The 14,321-nt window shown below is 30.8% G+C and overlaps 3 protein-coding genes and 1 non-coding gene across 4 annotated transcripts; all 4 read left to right on the forward strand.

The window, feature by feature from the left end:
* Positions 1–2,627: 2,627 nt before the first annotated feature.
* TRNAV-CAC (transfer RNA valine (anticodon CAC)) lies at positions 2,628–2,701 on the forward strand. The gene has a single exon. It is a non-coding gene; the product is annotated as a tRNA-Val (tRNA).
* A 2,400-nt stretch (positions 2,702–5,101) lies between these two features.
* Positions 5,102–7,641, forward strand: LOC112798213 (putative glutamine amidotransferase GAT1_2.1). The gene is made up of 4 exons (XM_025841433.2): positions 5,102–5,506; positions 5,745–6,475; positions 6,585–6,791; positions 7,157–7,641. The coding sequence occupies exons 1-4, from the start codon at positions 5,419–5,421 to the stop codon at positions 7,418–7,420; spliced, it is 1,290 nt and encodes a 429-aa protein (XP_025697218.1). The 5' UTR covers positions 5,102–5,418; the 3' UTR covers positions 7,421–7,641.
* Positions 7,642–9,463: 1,822 nt separating this feature from the next.
* Positions 9,464–11,500, forward strand: LOC112798225 (putative glutamine amidotransferase GAT1_2.1). Its single transcript, XM_025841455.3, has 4 exons — positions 9,464–9,704; positions 9,955–10,685; positions 10,775–10,981; positions 11,083–11,500. Exons 1-4 carry the CDS (start codon positions 9,617–9,619, stop codon positions 11,320–11,322), a joined length of 1,266 nt encoding a protein of 421 aa, XP_025697240.1. The 5' UTR covers positions 9,464–9,616; the 3' UTR covers positions 11,323–11,500.
* A 323-nt stretch (positions 11,501–11,823) lies between these two features.
* Positions 11,824–14,201, forward strand: LOC112798224 (pentatricopeptide repeat-containing protein At2g37320-like). Its single transcript, XM_025841454.3, has 2 exons — positions 11,824–13,533; positions 13,629–14,201. Exon 1 carries the CDS (start codon positions 11,824–11,826, stop codon positions 13,390–13,392), a length of 1,569 nt encoding a protein of 522 aa, XP_025697239.1. The 3' UTR covers positions 13,393–13,533; positions 13,629–14,201.
* The last annotated feature ends 120 nt before the right edge of the window (positions 14,202–14,321 follow it).

Here is a 14,321-nt window from a genome sequence, read left to right on the forward strand (position 1 = left end):
TCTTGTGGAGGTGGCTCCAATGGCTGAGGCTGTGACTTGCACCCCAACAGAGTTGAGCCCATGTCTTGGGGCCATCACCGGCGGCTCACCACCATCAAGTGTATGCTGCCAGAAGCTGAGGGCCCAGAAGCCATGCTTATGTAATTACATCAAAAACCCAGCCTTGAGGACTTATGTTAACTCTCCTGGTGCTAGAAGGGTTGCTAGTTCTTGTGGGGTTCCTTTACCTTCATGTTAATTCACTATGTTCCTTTTTCTACACATAAAAATAAAAAATATTGTTAGAATTATTTCGACGGAAATTATAAATAAGCATGCATGATGGTTCGTTATTAGATGAAATAAATTAAAATGGTTCATTTGACCAATTTAATTTAATCATTCATCTAATAATCGATAATCATACATGCATGCTTGTTTATTATGTTCTGTCGATTAAATTCTAACAAAGTTTCTCGTTGTGCTCTTTGGTTTTTTTTTTCTTTCTTTTTGAACTTTTAAATAATGGGCTGGATGATATTCTAATAAGGGTATTATTTAGTTTTGAAGTGTTTATTGTATATCGTTGCTTGTGTAACAACGATGTATAATTAGCGTCTATTTTGTTATGTGTAACAAAACTTAAAAAAATTAATGGAATAATTCCTTAATCTCTAGGGTCTAGAGTGGTATTTGTTGTATATATATATATATATGAAATGAACTATGTATGTTGAATAATTTAATAACTCATGAATTAAGGTTTATCAGTATAAACTACATCTTTTAACAATATAAAACTATTACAGGTATGATAATTGAATTGCTAAGTTTAATTATTTTTTTTCGAATGATCTTCAAAGAATTAGTGTTTTTATGTATTGATTTTAAATTAATTGAGAATGAGATACGTGAAGGAGAGTTCATGATAACTCAATACCAAGAAGGAAAAAAAAAAATTCGGCATTTATTAGTAGTATCATATCTATATTCATCACTTCAATAAAGTGGTCACTAGCTACTACTAGTAAAAAGAAACAATGACGAAAATTCTAACATGTTTATATGCTATAAATTATTTAATCTAAATCCTAATCAATTTAATACTATAAATTGACTATAAAAAAACCCTTACTTAATTTTCCACTATTATCAACGTAAGGTTGATGACGAGGCTTATAGCCTTATATGCATTCGAAGATAAAAAAAATTGAATAGCACACATTTATCTTCCATAATAAAAATTTTTAGCCTAATTATTTGTCGGTATTTATTTTTAAATGAAGTGAGTATGGTCACATCATGGTGAGCACGCATGGCAGTTATTACAAATTGTGGTGGAAATTTCCTTTGCCTTGTGCCCCATTACGTGTCACTTCAATCTCATATGTATGGTCATTGGCAGGCAAAAAAAAAAAAAAAAAGAAGGCAATACACACATTTAAGTGCTTGTACTGATGAATCAATTAATGTGTATGTACTATACATGATAGAAAGGTAGTTATGAAATGTAAGCACCGAATTTTCTTATGAAAATGAAATACATACCCTTCAGTTTAGGTAGTAACAATAAGTAGCAACCAATAGAAAAGAGTACACCGGCAGCTATAGGAGGAATGATGATCAAGTCTCTAATTAAATTAACAATTTCGCTAGGTTATCAACATTTCTGTCAACTTTTACCAACTCTTATTTATAACTATGTTTAATAGAAATATTTTTGTGGATGTATTTAATAAAAATATTTTTTTATGATTGAGTTTAATAAAAATATTTTTATAGAAGTATTTATCAAATATATCTTTTTATACATGTGTTTAAAATATAATAATTAATTATTATTGACAATAAATTAACAGATAATCTATTAGTACTTTATACTTTTCCTTAAATTAATGTGTATAATTTCTAGTAAATATAAATATAAATTATATATATTTTTTATGTGTAAAATTTTTATAAATATAAATGTAAATTATTATTAATTAAATATTAATAAAAAAATAATAATATTTATTCGTCATACAACATTAATATTGCTCGGTATCGATCTATTTAATATAGCGAAAGAAGCTAAGCTAAGTGAGATCAGAGAACAATATATAGGAGACCATGTTTGTAAGTAGCATATAAGAAATTATTATGCGTTTGGTGTATGGTCTTCATCAAAAAGAAAATGAGCAAAACATAACATAAAAGTACGAACGTACCATATTATTCTATCCTATAATAATATAGGAAGATTTTTAAGTGTACTATTTCAGTAATTTTTAACCGTTGGGTACTTGAAAGTTTTCCAATAATACAAGCATTAAGTTTTCTTAGCTAGCTATCTACTTGAACAATAAAACCAATAATTAGTTTGAAGTGCTAAACAAGTCTGAAGAACATTATTAATGTATCATGCATGTAGTTTTCAATGCTCCACTTCTACTTTAATTTTCCACTTGTCGTTCATATATATAAATCATATATATGCTGTCATGAATACAATACGACCATAACATAAAATACAATACAGTTCTATATATTAAAAGGCTAATAATAGAAAATAAAGGAGATTCCATGTTGAAGTGGAAAAAGAAAAACTTCCAACTTTTTAAATAAAGAACATTTGATTTTCCCGATATTTACATGAAAGCATAATTGTCTGGGTGGTGTAGTTGGTTATCACGCTAGTCTCACACACTAGAGGTCCCCGATTCGAACCCGGGCTCAGACATATTTTTTTTTTTTCCTTTCCTTCAACGTCTATGTTTTTTTTTGGGCCGGACGAGGTGGGATGGGCTTCAAGTAAGATTTTTGTGTGAATCACAAACAACTATCTGGGCCTCAGTGAGTGGAGAAATGTTCCACCATCACCAAAAAAGATTAATTTTAAATATTTGGTCCAATGCCATGTCCAAAAGAAAAATATTTGGTCCCATTTAAATATAAAAAAAAATTAGGAGTCAATATTTGTCAATATTTTTTAATTAATATTAACAAATATTTTAGATTAACATTTATTTTTTATATTATTACAATTTAGAATTTTAACTTTAGAATTTAAGATTTAGAATCGTTGGCAAAAATTTATATAGCAATTACTTTATGTAACTGTAATCACGGGTCTTGATTATTGGTTTTTATATTACAAAAGGTTTCCCCTATTCCATCATGAGTTACTTTCCGTTGCAATACATAGCAATCAAATTTTTCCCTTAATATTTTGGATAGTAATACCTTAATTATTGTTCCATCATACCTAAATAGTAATAGTAATCTAAAATGTTAGGGACCAATTTATTAATTGTTTTTGAAAAAAAAAATGTTAAGAACCAATTTAAAAAATTTTATTCAATAAGTAAAGTTTCAGCAAATCATATACGTTTATTATCATTCAGTTTTAATGAATAATGTTTAAAGTCATGAATTGTTTGGTGAAATTGATCACTACTGATTGGATAAAGGTATTGCGTAGGCAGTGACAAAACAAGAGGAGGTATATATATCCTACAATTTCGAATTCAATTTTTAATTTGGAAACAGATAGATACATGTTATCCATGTTTGTTTTTATGTATCATTGTCTATTATTAATTATTAATAATTGTGGAATAATGGTCAATATATATGGTCAGCTGTTATAGGTAACATTATTTAAATGGCTTGATCTTGAAAATTAATAAACGGCATTAAACTTAGAAAACGGCAGTACTAGATAAGAGCTTCACCAAACAAAACCTTATTTTTATCAATAATGTGATGATCAACCCTAATCCTAATCTTTTTTACGTCTTTTATTATTCTATTTCTCTAACAACTGCCATGCATGGCATATTGGCCTATACCCATGTGTGGTTTTCCATGTGGATGTTAAAATATATGAAGCATGGCCATTAATATAGGACGATATGGAGGGGTGGCAAAGCGGGGTAGCCCAACCTATTCTGCCGCAGATTTCAAAATCTAGTTCAATCCATTTTTTTGGCGAGTTCGACGGATTGGTTCGACAAATTTGGCCTATTTTAAGATTTTACTATCTTTAATAATATGATATGATTTTTATTTAAGAATTATCAAATGGGTTGTAGTATATATCATTAATCATTAATTCATTAGTTAAAATAAAAGAGCTAAGATTCATGCATATTAATCAATACAACCTTTTAGCTAAACGAGAGGAATAATTATAATCTCGGCATTGAAATATATAAATTATTGTAAATTTGAGTAGTAATAATATGATTATTCGTCACACACACTTATATATAAATTAATTATGCACCTATTACATTGAGAGGATAATAGTGATTTAGTGAAAAATATATCAAAGGATCATAAATCAATGAAAAAAAAATTAAAATAGTCTCTGATAATTATCTCAAAATACAACGAGATCTTTGACAAAAAAAAAAAACTTAATCCGATCTCTAACAATTACCTCTAAAGGACAACGAAGTTTTTGTGCCAGAAAAAAAGACAATGTTATTTTTTTTTGGCATAGGAACTAATCTGTCCCAAAAATAAAAATTAGAAACAAAATTAGGTGTTTTTTTTTTTGGAGTCTCATTATCCTTTTAAAATAATTGTCAGAAATCAAATAGAGTATTCACTCTAAATCAATTTGTCAATATTAGACGTCTCAAATTTATCGATTTCTCAAAGATACAATCATACAATAATACATCAATTTGGTCATTTCATCCATTTGAAATATCCAATAGTAAAATATTTTTTTAATTATATGTTATTTAGACAGAAAAAATTAACCATAAAATTAATTATCTATATCAAATACATATTAAAAATATATAAAATAATATATAGTGCATTATTATATTGGTCCAACTTATGGTCTTGTATATATAGTAAATACACCATAGCTAGGTACAGATCATGCGTTCTCATTCCTTAGATAATTTTGTTAAAAAAAGGACTCCAAGTCCCTAGATATAGGAGTGCCGACCTAACAGCAAATAATTCAATTATTTATTCATTTATTTAAATAATAAAAAATCAATTATGTTACATGTACATTAAAATTAATCACTAAAATCAATAATTAGTATAAAATATACGTTAAAAATAAATTAAATCATACATGTATTTATTGGTAATAACTGTATTTTTTTTAAAAGGCGTTGAAAATTGAAAGTATGGAAGATACGCGGAGGCACGGTGGCGCTCCCTTGAATTAGGTTAGTATGTGTCTCAAAAAGTTGGCATTTTTTTACTCTTTCAAGCTTTGACTCTCATAACAAAAAAACGCTAATTGCATTGTCATCATGCCTTAATTTTCATCCTTATCTTACTCATCAATTACTCCCATCCAACTCACTCTTTTCAATTTCCATTTCCATATATATATACCCATCAAACTCCTTCGATTTCTCATCATCGTCGTAAATTCATAAATTCATAATCATATTCATATTCATATTCATAATCATAGTCATGTCTTCTGATCTCTCGAATATTCTCCCTCGTGTTCTAATTGTTTCAAGGCGCACCGTTCGGAAGAACAAGTTCGTTGATTTTGTTGGTAAGCTAAGCCTCTTCATTCTTCAATCACATCAACTACTTTTTCAGCCATGTTATTTATATTATTGTTTATTTAAGCCTTTTTTGTTAATTATTATTATTGCATCAAATCAGAAAGAGATTTGTTCAAAGAAAGGGGATAACAATGTTCAAGAAAATCTGTTGAGTTAGTTGTACGTGTATTCAAGAACTACTGTAGATATAGACTGATTTGTTGAGTTGTTTTTATTAATTCTCAGGTGAGTATCACCTTGATCTTATAGTAGGATATGGTGCAGTACCAGTGATTGTTCCACGTGTTTCTGGGGTTCACACCTTGTTGGAAAGCTTTGAGCCAATTCATGGTGTTCTTCTCTGTGAAGGAGAAGACATTGATCCTTCATGGTATGAACAAGACACCACTGATCTGTCACAACAAGAGTTGGAAGAAATAAGGAGGATCCATGCAAGTGACACAGCCATTGATAAGGAGAAAGATTCAATTGAGCTTAGTCTTGCAAAGCTTTGCTTAGAGAGGAACATACCCTACTTGGGAATATGCAGAGGCTCACAAGTTCTTAATGTTGCTTGTGGGGGTACCCTTTATCAGGACATAGGTAAAGAGCTTTCAAAGAATGTTCCTTTGGAACAAAGAGTGATTCATATGAACTATGATGACTATGATGGACATAGGCATGTGGTGAAGGTTGTTGAAAAAACACCTTTGCATCATTGGTTTAAGGATTCTTTGGAAGAAGAGGGAATGAATATTTTGGTAAATAGTTATCACCATCAAGGTGTTAAGAGATTGGCACAACGTTTTGTTCCCATGGCATTTGCCCCTGATGGTTTGATTGAAGGGTTTTATGATCCTGATGCTTATAATCCAGAAGAGGGTAAGTTTATCATGGGATTGCAGTTTCATCCTGAGAGAATGAGGAAGCCTAATTCAGAAGAATTTGATTATCCTGGATGCCCTTTTGCTTATAAGGTATGAACTTGGTTTTGAAGTATTAGTAAAGACAATAATGTTCTTAAAATTGGATCAAGTTTAATTTTACTCTGTGAGTAACATGCATTCATGTACATAAATTTTGCAGGAATTTGTGAAGGCAGTGATTGCTTATCAGAAGAAGTTGAATAGCTTAACATGTGTTAAGAAGCCTTTGAAGCTTAATCAGGAGATGGAGAACAAAAGAAAAGTTATAGTGCGTAGTTTCTCACTTGCCAAAAACCTATACAATGCTGGCCATCATATAAGCTCCACCAAAGATTCTGATCTTGAAGCTGGGGCACAATTTCTTGAGGTAACACCAAATTTTCTCTCAAATGTTCATCCTAGCTAGCTGGTTTTGTTTAAGATTTTTGCAGTTAAAGTCTTAATTAACACCAGCATTATTACTGTTACAACAATAACAAGAATCTCTTATCCTATTAAATAGGTTAGTTATATGAATCAAACTTTGTCTATATTTACACAATCAATCATTAAGTCTAGAGAAAAGAAATGGGTTGTATTTATTATATGCAAATCCATGACTAATTTTTTATGTACATGTAACATTTTTGTCATAATTAAAGTGAAAAATTCTGTTGGATCACTGTTAGTATTGTATGATTGAAATCATATACAGTAGTGTGTATTAATTTATGTTGGAAAATGAATTTGCAGTCAAACACAGCATTGAGTGTGCAACAAGAGAAAAGGCTAAAGCAAATGGGTGCAACAGTGAGGAATGCAGGGTCATACATAGAGAGACTGAAGCTGAATCAAGAAAGAGAGAAATTGGCAAGAAAAGTTATGGAAAAAATGTCTGTGGAACAATTATCTGATTTACTGTCATTCTACAACTCAATGGGCCAAATTTGCAATGAAGTTTTGGAAATTAAGATTCATGGCCTTGAAATTGTCAATGAAAATGAGTGTGTATTATAGCCCATGATTTTGTTGACCATGGTTGGTGTAAGTAAATGTATTAAGTTAGGTGTGTGCTTTTAAATCTGAATTAGGTGATGTGATCTTTATTTTTTTGGTGGGGTTTTGATGTGTAGAGAAAATTAAATGATGAGAACCAATGTACAATATTTGGATAAACTTGGAATTAAGTCTATATATACCACTGCCATGGCCATACCAGTATGGTCACATTTTCTGAATTCGTTGATATTATGTGTCCACAGAATTTAATTATAACTTCTTAAAAGAAAAAGAAAGTAATGTAATAAAATGAGCATAATTTGCATTTTTCAGCTAAATGAAAGAGACTTCTCACATTTTTAATTTTATTTATTGGACCAATAATCCAGCTTTAATATAGATTGGGTTTATGTATAAAAGCAATATTTAAATTATAATTTTAGTGTATGATGATTATTATTTTTTGAAGGATTAATATCTAATAATTCGGATAATCTTGTTAATTTAAATTAAGTATAAATATATGCATGCTCATATATAACTAATTTTGGATGGAAACATGTTCTATACTAAAATTTTAACAACTAGTTATATAACTTCCAAAGAATTTTAACAAGTAGTCAATTATCTTTTTTTTTTATTATTATCTAGTTTGAGAGAATTCACACAAAATAAAATCATCATATATTACTAATAAAATCATTTTCATTAGTATTTAGTTGACAAATTTTTTAATTAAGAATCGTATTGTCTCAAAATAATATATTAAACCAATAGTCATATTATTTTTTTAAAGTTTAATATAATTTTATACATTAATTGATATTTAAATTTAATTTTCATATTAACGTTTATTTAATATTTTTAAAATTTTAAAAATTATTTTATTGAATGTACTTGTTATTATTTATACTTATTAAAAATTATTTTTAATTTAATTTACCAAATATAAATATTATAATTATCAAAGAATTATATTTTAAAAATAAATTTTTATAAACTATTTTTAAAAAATAAACATTTTACTAAGTCTCAAAGTGACACCAAAAATAAAAAACTATACATATTTCTTTAACACGCGCGGCTTCCTCATTATTAGGAGATGTCTAGAAGAGGGTTGTTAGGAATAATTAAATTAGGTTAATATCGTATTAGAGAGAAGTAAGCCATGTGCAGCTTATGACTATAATTTAATCAAGACTATATAAATGTAGATCTATATGTTATAATAATAACACTAATAACAATAACAATACTGATTTATATTTATCAATAAATTATAATTCAAATGACATAATTTTTCCATACTTATCTATCTTCGATAAAAGAAAAAAAATACTGATTCATATTGGCCCCATTTGGTGCATGGATTCATTTCAGTTCTAAGTCATCAAGCAACGAAAAAAGCTTATTGAACCAAATATAAAAAATATAATCCATGCATGCAAATCTCGATAATGCTATTAAAAAGGGAAAAAATAATTTTTTTTTCTTCTTTTCTTAAAGAAATCCACCACATTAAAGCTAAAGGCATTCATATCCTCTTTTTATGGTGTCTTTATAAAAAAATACAATGCCACTCATTCTTGATAATATCACTTTTTAGTTTTTACATAATCTTTTCTGTATTATATTTTTGTATACATTTACAAAGAAAGAAATAATATTATTAAAATAAAAATGACGGTAATATTTTTTATTTTATTATATTTACCACATTTTTTATTAATTATGTTAAATATATATTAAAATATAAAATATAATTTAAAAATTAATAAAATTTATTATTTTTTATTAATACTTTTTAATTATTAATTTAATTTTTTTAATCTAATAATTTAATAATATATTTTTAATTTATATTTTAAATATTACTGACGAATTAATAATTACTGATTAAAATAATAAATTTTAGTAATATTTTTATATTTTTTATATATACATAATAATTTTTTTTTTATATATATGATAGGAGTCACACTTTCACACAAACCTAGCTTTCACAACTAATCAATCCTTATCCGATCCTATAAAATATAAATGCATAACAGTTATTTATATAGGTCCAAATAAATCATTGGAGTCCGTAATATATAAAATTATAAATACAAGCTAATAAGCTTTTAAGCTCTTCATAGTTCTTCATAGCCAGTGCAGTGCAGTGTCAATTACCCTTCATTTTGCATCATCAAACCTTAGAGATATAAAGTGATAATGTCTTCTGAGCTCAATGCAATTCTCCCTCGGGTCCTAGTTGTTTCTAGACGCACCGTTCGCAAGAACAAGTTTGTTGATTTCGTTGGTATGTTTCATTTCCTTTTTCCAGATTAAAAAACAATGAAAAAAGGTGTAGGAATTTATTCATTAGAATTATATGTTGATATTTATGGTGACTCTTTGTCTTTGATGTTACTAATAAGAATCATGGTAGTTATGTTACCCAACAATTATTGTTATCTATGATACAACTTCTCTGTCTTTATTTTCTGTTTTGCAACATTTACCAAACACTTTTGATCAAAATGGTTGTTATGTTTGTGTGTGATTTTCAGGTGAGTATCACCTTGATCTTATAGTAGGCTATGGTGCAGTACCAGTGATTGTTCCACGTGTTTCTGGGGTCCACACCTTGTTGGATAGCTTTGAGCCAATCCATGGTGTTCTTCTCTGTGAAGGAGAAGACATTGATCCTTCATGGTATGAACAAGACACCACTGATCTGTCACAACAAGAGTTGGAAGAAATAAGGAGGATCCATTCAAGTGACACAGCCATTGATAAAGAGAAAGATTCAATTGAGCTTAGTCTTGCAAAGCTTTGCTTAGAGAGGAACATACCCTACATGGGAATATGCAGAGGCTCACAAGTTCTAAATGTTGCTTGTGGGGGTACCCTTTATCAGGACATAGGTAGTGAGCTTTCAAAGAATGTTCCTTTGGAGCAAAGAATGATTCATATGAACTATGATGACTATGATGGACATAGGCATGTGGTGAAGGTTGTTGAAGACACACCTTTGCATCATTGGTTTAAGGATTCTTTGGAAGAAAGGGGAATGAATATTTTGGTAAATAGTTATCACCATCAAGGGGTTAAGAGATTGGCGCAACGTTTTGTTCCAATGGCATTTGCTTCTGATGGTTTGATTGAAGGGTTCTATGATCCTAATGCTTATTGTCCAGAACAGGGTAAGTTTATTATGGGATTGCAATTTCACCCTGAAAGAATGAGGAGGCCTAATTCAGATGAATTTGATTATTCTGGATGCCCTTTTGCTTATAAGGTTTGAATTTCTTTGTTATTAATGTTAGAATATGGACTCATTAGCATTTTGGAAATTGCATTGCACTTTTAATGATGAAAAATATGCAGGAATTTGTGAAGGCAGTAATTGCTTATCAGAAGAAGCTAAATAATTCAACAGGTGTTGAAAATTCTTTAAAGCTTAATGAGGAAATGGAAAACAAAAGAAAAAGCATAGTACGTAGTTTCTCACTTGCCAAAGACTTGTATACCACTGGCCTTGAGTTAAACTCTGACAAAGAGTCTGAACTTGAAGTAGGGGCAGAATTTCTTGAGGTACTAGCATTATTAAATGTTGTAACAGATAATAGGAACATTCTTCAATCTTTTTTAGCCCTTTCCACTAATTATTATTTAATCTATATTTGAATTTGAAGTCAAACACAGCAATTAGTGTGCAACAAGAGCATAGGTTAAAGCAAATGGGTGCAACATTCAGGAATGGAAGGCCATGCATAGAGAGACTAAAGCTGAGTGAGGATAGAGAAAACAAAGCAAGAAATTTGATGTCTAAAATGTCAGAGGAGCAGTTATCTGAGTTATTATCTTTCTACCACACAATGGGGCAGATTTGTTCGGAAGTGTTGGATTCAAAAATATATAGCCTTGTCCAATGATTTTAGTTCATGATTTTGTTTATTTCCCTGTGTTTTGTAACCATGTGATTGTTGTAAGCTAGTTTGGTGTACTAAAAATAAGTTAATTATGAGATTTATATTAGGACAAATATTCATCATGAGTCAAAAGGTTTAAATGTAATATAATTTGAAATTGACATACTAGATATGTTTGATTTGTGTTTTTGTTTTGATTATGATGAAGATAAGAGGTTGATACAATAAAACAAAAATATAAAATATTATGATAAGTGACATATTATAAGTCATAAATAAGTCTTCTCATAAATTCTAACAAATTAATAAATTAGGTGTCCATTTAGATTAGCTACTTTTGGAATTTTTTTTAGTGCAAAAGTATTAATTTTTTTTATTTTAATTTAATAATATTTTTTAAAAAATAAAAAATAAATATTTCTTATACTTTTATCCAAATATATAATTATTTTAATAAAAAATCGAAAAAGAAAACTCTTTCTTAAACCTTTACATTACCTTAGCATGCTCCTGGCAACAGTGGTGCTGTTTGATGCACCGATGTTCACCATAAAATTTCTCTCTTTGATGCACCAATGCACAAAGAACCCAACATTATTTTCCTTCAAAGTTCGATTCTTTGGGTGTTTCACTTCCCAAAAGTTGGCACCCAAAAGAGCTAACAGAGAGTTTGCTGGGGCACTCAGAGTCCTTAACCTTGTAACCCCAAAAAAGAGTCTCATTGATGTTGAAAATCGTCGCAGTCATCTTCAGCTTATCGAGGGCATGCTGCAAAACGATGCCACAAAAACCATTGTTGTTGATGATTCTAGTTTGAGGGCCACAAAATCTGAAAGGAAGGTTCGTTCCACTGTTATTATGGAACAAGATTTGGAGATTGACGTGTGCTTCTTGTCACGTGCTGTGAGCTCGTGTGGCTCCCACCGTGACCTTTTTGGAGGTGTTCAATATCATTGCTTGGCAATTACAACTGGGTTCATTGCCAATGTCTATGTTGGAAGCTCTTTGATTAGTTTGTATGGTAGGTGTGCATTGTTGGGTGATGCATACCGGGTGTTCGATGAAATGCCTGAGAGAAATGTAGTTTCATGGTCAACAATTATCTCTGCATTTGCACAAGAATGGAGGGTTGATATGTGTTTGGAGCTCTTTTGTCAGATGAGGGGCTTGGCTGCGTTGAAGCCGAATTGCTTTACATTCACTAGTCTTCTTAGTGCTTGTATGGGAAGTGGAGCACTTGGACATGGAAAGGGTGCTCATTGTCAAATAATTCACATGGGTTTTCATTATTACCTCCACATTGAAAATGCTCTCATTGCCATGTATTCTAAGTGTGGGGCGCTTGACGATGCCTTGTTCATATTTGAAAATATGAAGCAAAGGGATGTTGTCACTTGGAACTCCATGATCGCAGCGTATGCGCAACACGGGCTGGCGCAAGAGGCAATTTCTCTTTTTGAAGAGATGATGAATCAAGGTGTTAATCCAGATGTGGTTACTTACCTTGGCATATTGTCCTCGTGTCGGCACGGAGGTCTTGTTAAAGAGGGTCAAGATTACTTGAATAACATGATTGAACAGGGCGTGCAGCCAGAACTGGATCATTACTCTTGCATTGTGGATCTTCTTGGTCGGGCTGGCTTGCTTCTGGAGGCTCGTGATTTCATCCGAAACATGCCTGTTTGTCCCAATGCTGTGATATGGGGTTCACTGCTTTCATCTTCTAGGCTTCATGGAGATGTTTGGATTGGCATCGAGGCGGCAGAGAGTAGGTTGTTACTTGAACCAAGGTGCACTGCAACACTTCAACAGCTGGCGAATCTGTATGCTAGTGTAGGTTGGTGGAATCAGGTAGCACAAGTGCGAAAGTCATTGAAGGACAAAGGTCTGAAACCAAATCCTGGTTGTAGTTGGATTGAAATCAAAAGCAGAGTTCATAGATTTGAAGCACAAGATAAGTCAAACAACAAAATGACTGACATTCTTTTGATCATGGGTAATTTGGTTGAGCACATGAGTAGTTTAGGTCTTCAGTCTCAGATCTCTGGTGAGGAAAATGTGTGGTCTTCATAATGCTAAGGGGATCTCCATTATTGGGCAGTTCACATTTATGCAGTACAAGCAAAATGGACTGTGTAAAGCTACCTTCATGTAAAGAAGATGTTGTACAAGACTTTGGCCCTTCATTCAAAGGAGATTCTGTTTGCCAAACCAGTAAGTTCTATATTCTAAAGAATTGAGGATGAATTAATTTGAACCATGTTTTTTATTCTAATCACCTGGAGAATGCTGTTGGATAATGTGGACAGGTGCAGCTTTGGTAAAGTCTGGTTCAATTCCTTGAGAGTTGAGACATGTGAACAAGATTGATCCCTGTAAGCACCCACAAAATGCTTTTAAGTTTTAAAGAAGTTTTTGTGGCAGGTTTATTGAATGCTGCAGGATCAACCATGACATGAGATGCTACTGGTGTTCTGAATATAGAAAATAGAGAAAGGTTATACAGATATATTTGACAAGAAAGGAGAAAAGAAAGGTCACTTGAAAGAGTTATAGACAATATTAGATAGAAACAAGGATATGTCACAGACCTGTACTAGTTTACTGAATAATTTTTTTCCCTCTTTAATCCTAGGCCAATAATCTGAGATTAAATTCTGTATTTACAATAATATGTAAGGTATTCTTTTGTCCCTTGGGCTTGGTTGGGTCACTCTCAAAATTGGCCTAAGCTGAGAAGTGAGAATCCATCAAACAAGTAGTTGATTTTATTCTGCATAGTATCAGTAGTTGGCAGATTTAGTTGTAGTAAGACTATTGGTGATTGCATCAGTTTCTGTCAACTTCATAAATGAAAAAGAAAAATGTGTTAGCCATCTTAATACTTACTTGTTACCATACGACCAAGTCTACTTAAAGACCTTACCAAAATAAAATAAGAAAATTTACTGAAATAGTTACTTTTGACCACTTCTATTAATGCTAGTTGTAAAAATGATCGT

The sequence above is a fragment of the Arachis hypogaea genome, chromosome 14 (assembly GCF_003086295.3).
Source record: "Arachis hypogaea cultivar Tifrunner chromosome 14, arahy.Tifrunner.gnm2.J5K5, whole genome shotgun sequence".
Lineage (NCBI taxonomy): Eukaryota > Viridiplantae > Streptophyta > Magnoliopsida > Fabales > Fabaceae > Arachis > Arachis hypogaea.

Bases quoted from the DNA above. Each gene is read 5' to 3' on its own strand.
- LOC112798213 (XM_025841433.2), top strand. From the start codon at position 5,419: ATGTCTTCTGATCTCTCGAATATTCTCCCTCGTGTTCTAATTGTTTCA. The intron at 5,507-5,744 runs GTAAGCTAAGCC...ATTAATTCTCAG, and splicing joins CAAGTTCGTTGATTTTGTTG to GTGAGTATCACCTTGATCTT. The intron at 6,792-7,156 runs GTAACACCAAAT...ATGAATTTGCAG, and splicing joins CTGGGGCACAATTTCTTGAG to TCAAACACAGCATTGAGTGT.
- LOC112798225 (XM_025841455.3), top strand. From the start codon at position 9,617: ATGTCTTCTGAGCTCAATGCAATTCTCCCTCGGGTCCTAGTTGTTTCT. The intron at 9,705-9,954 runs GTATGTTTCATT...TGTGATTTTCAG, and splicing joins CAAGTTTGTTGATTTCGTTG to GTGAGTATCACCTTGATCTT. The intron at 10,982-11,082 runs GTACTAGCATTA...TTGAATTTGAAG, and splicing joins TAGGGGCAGAATTTCTTGAG to TCAAACACAGCAATTAGTGT.
- LOC112798224 (XM_025841454.3), top strand. From the start codon at position 11,824: ATGCTCCTGGCAACAGTGGTGCTGTTTGATGCACCGATGTTCACCATA.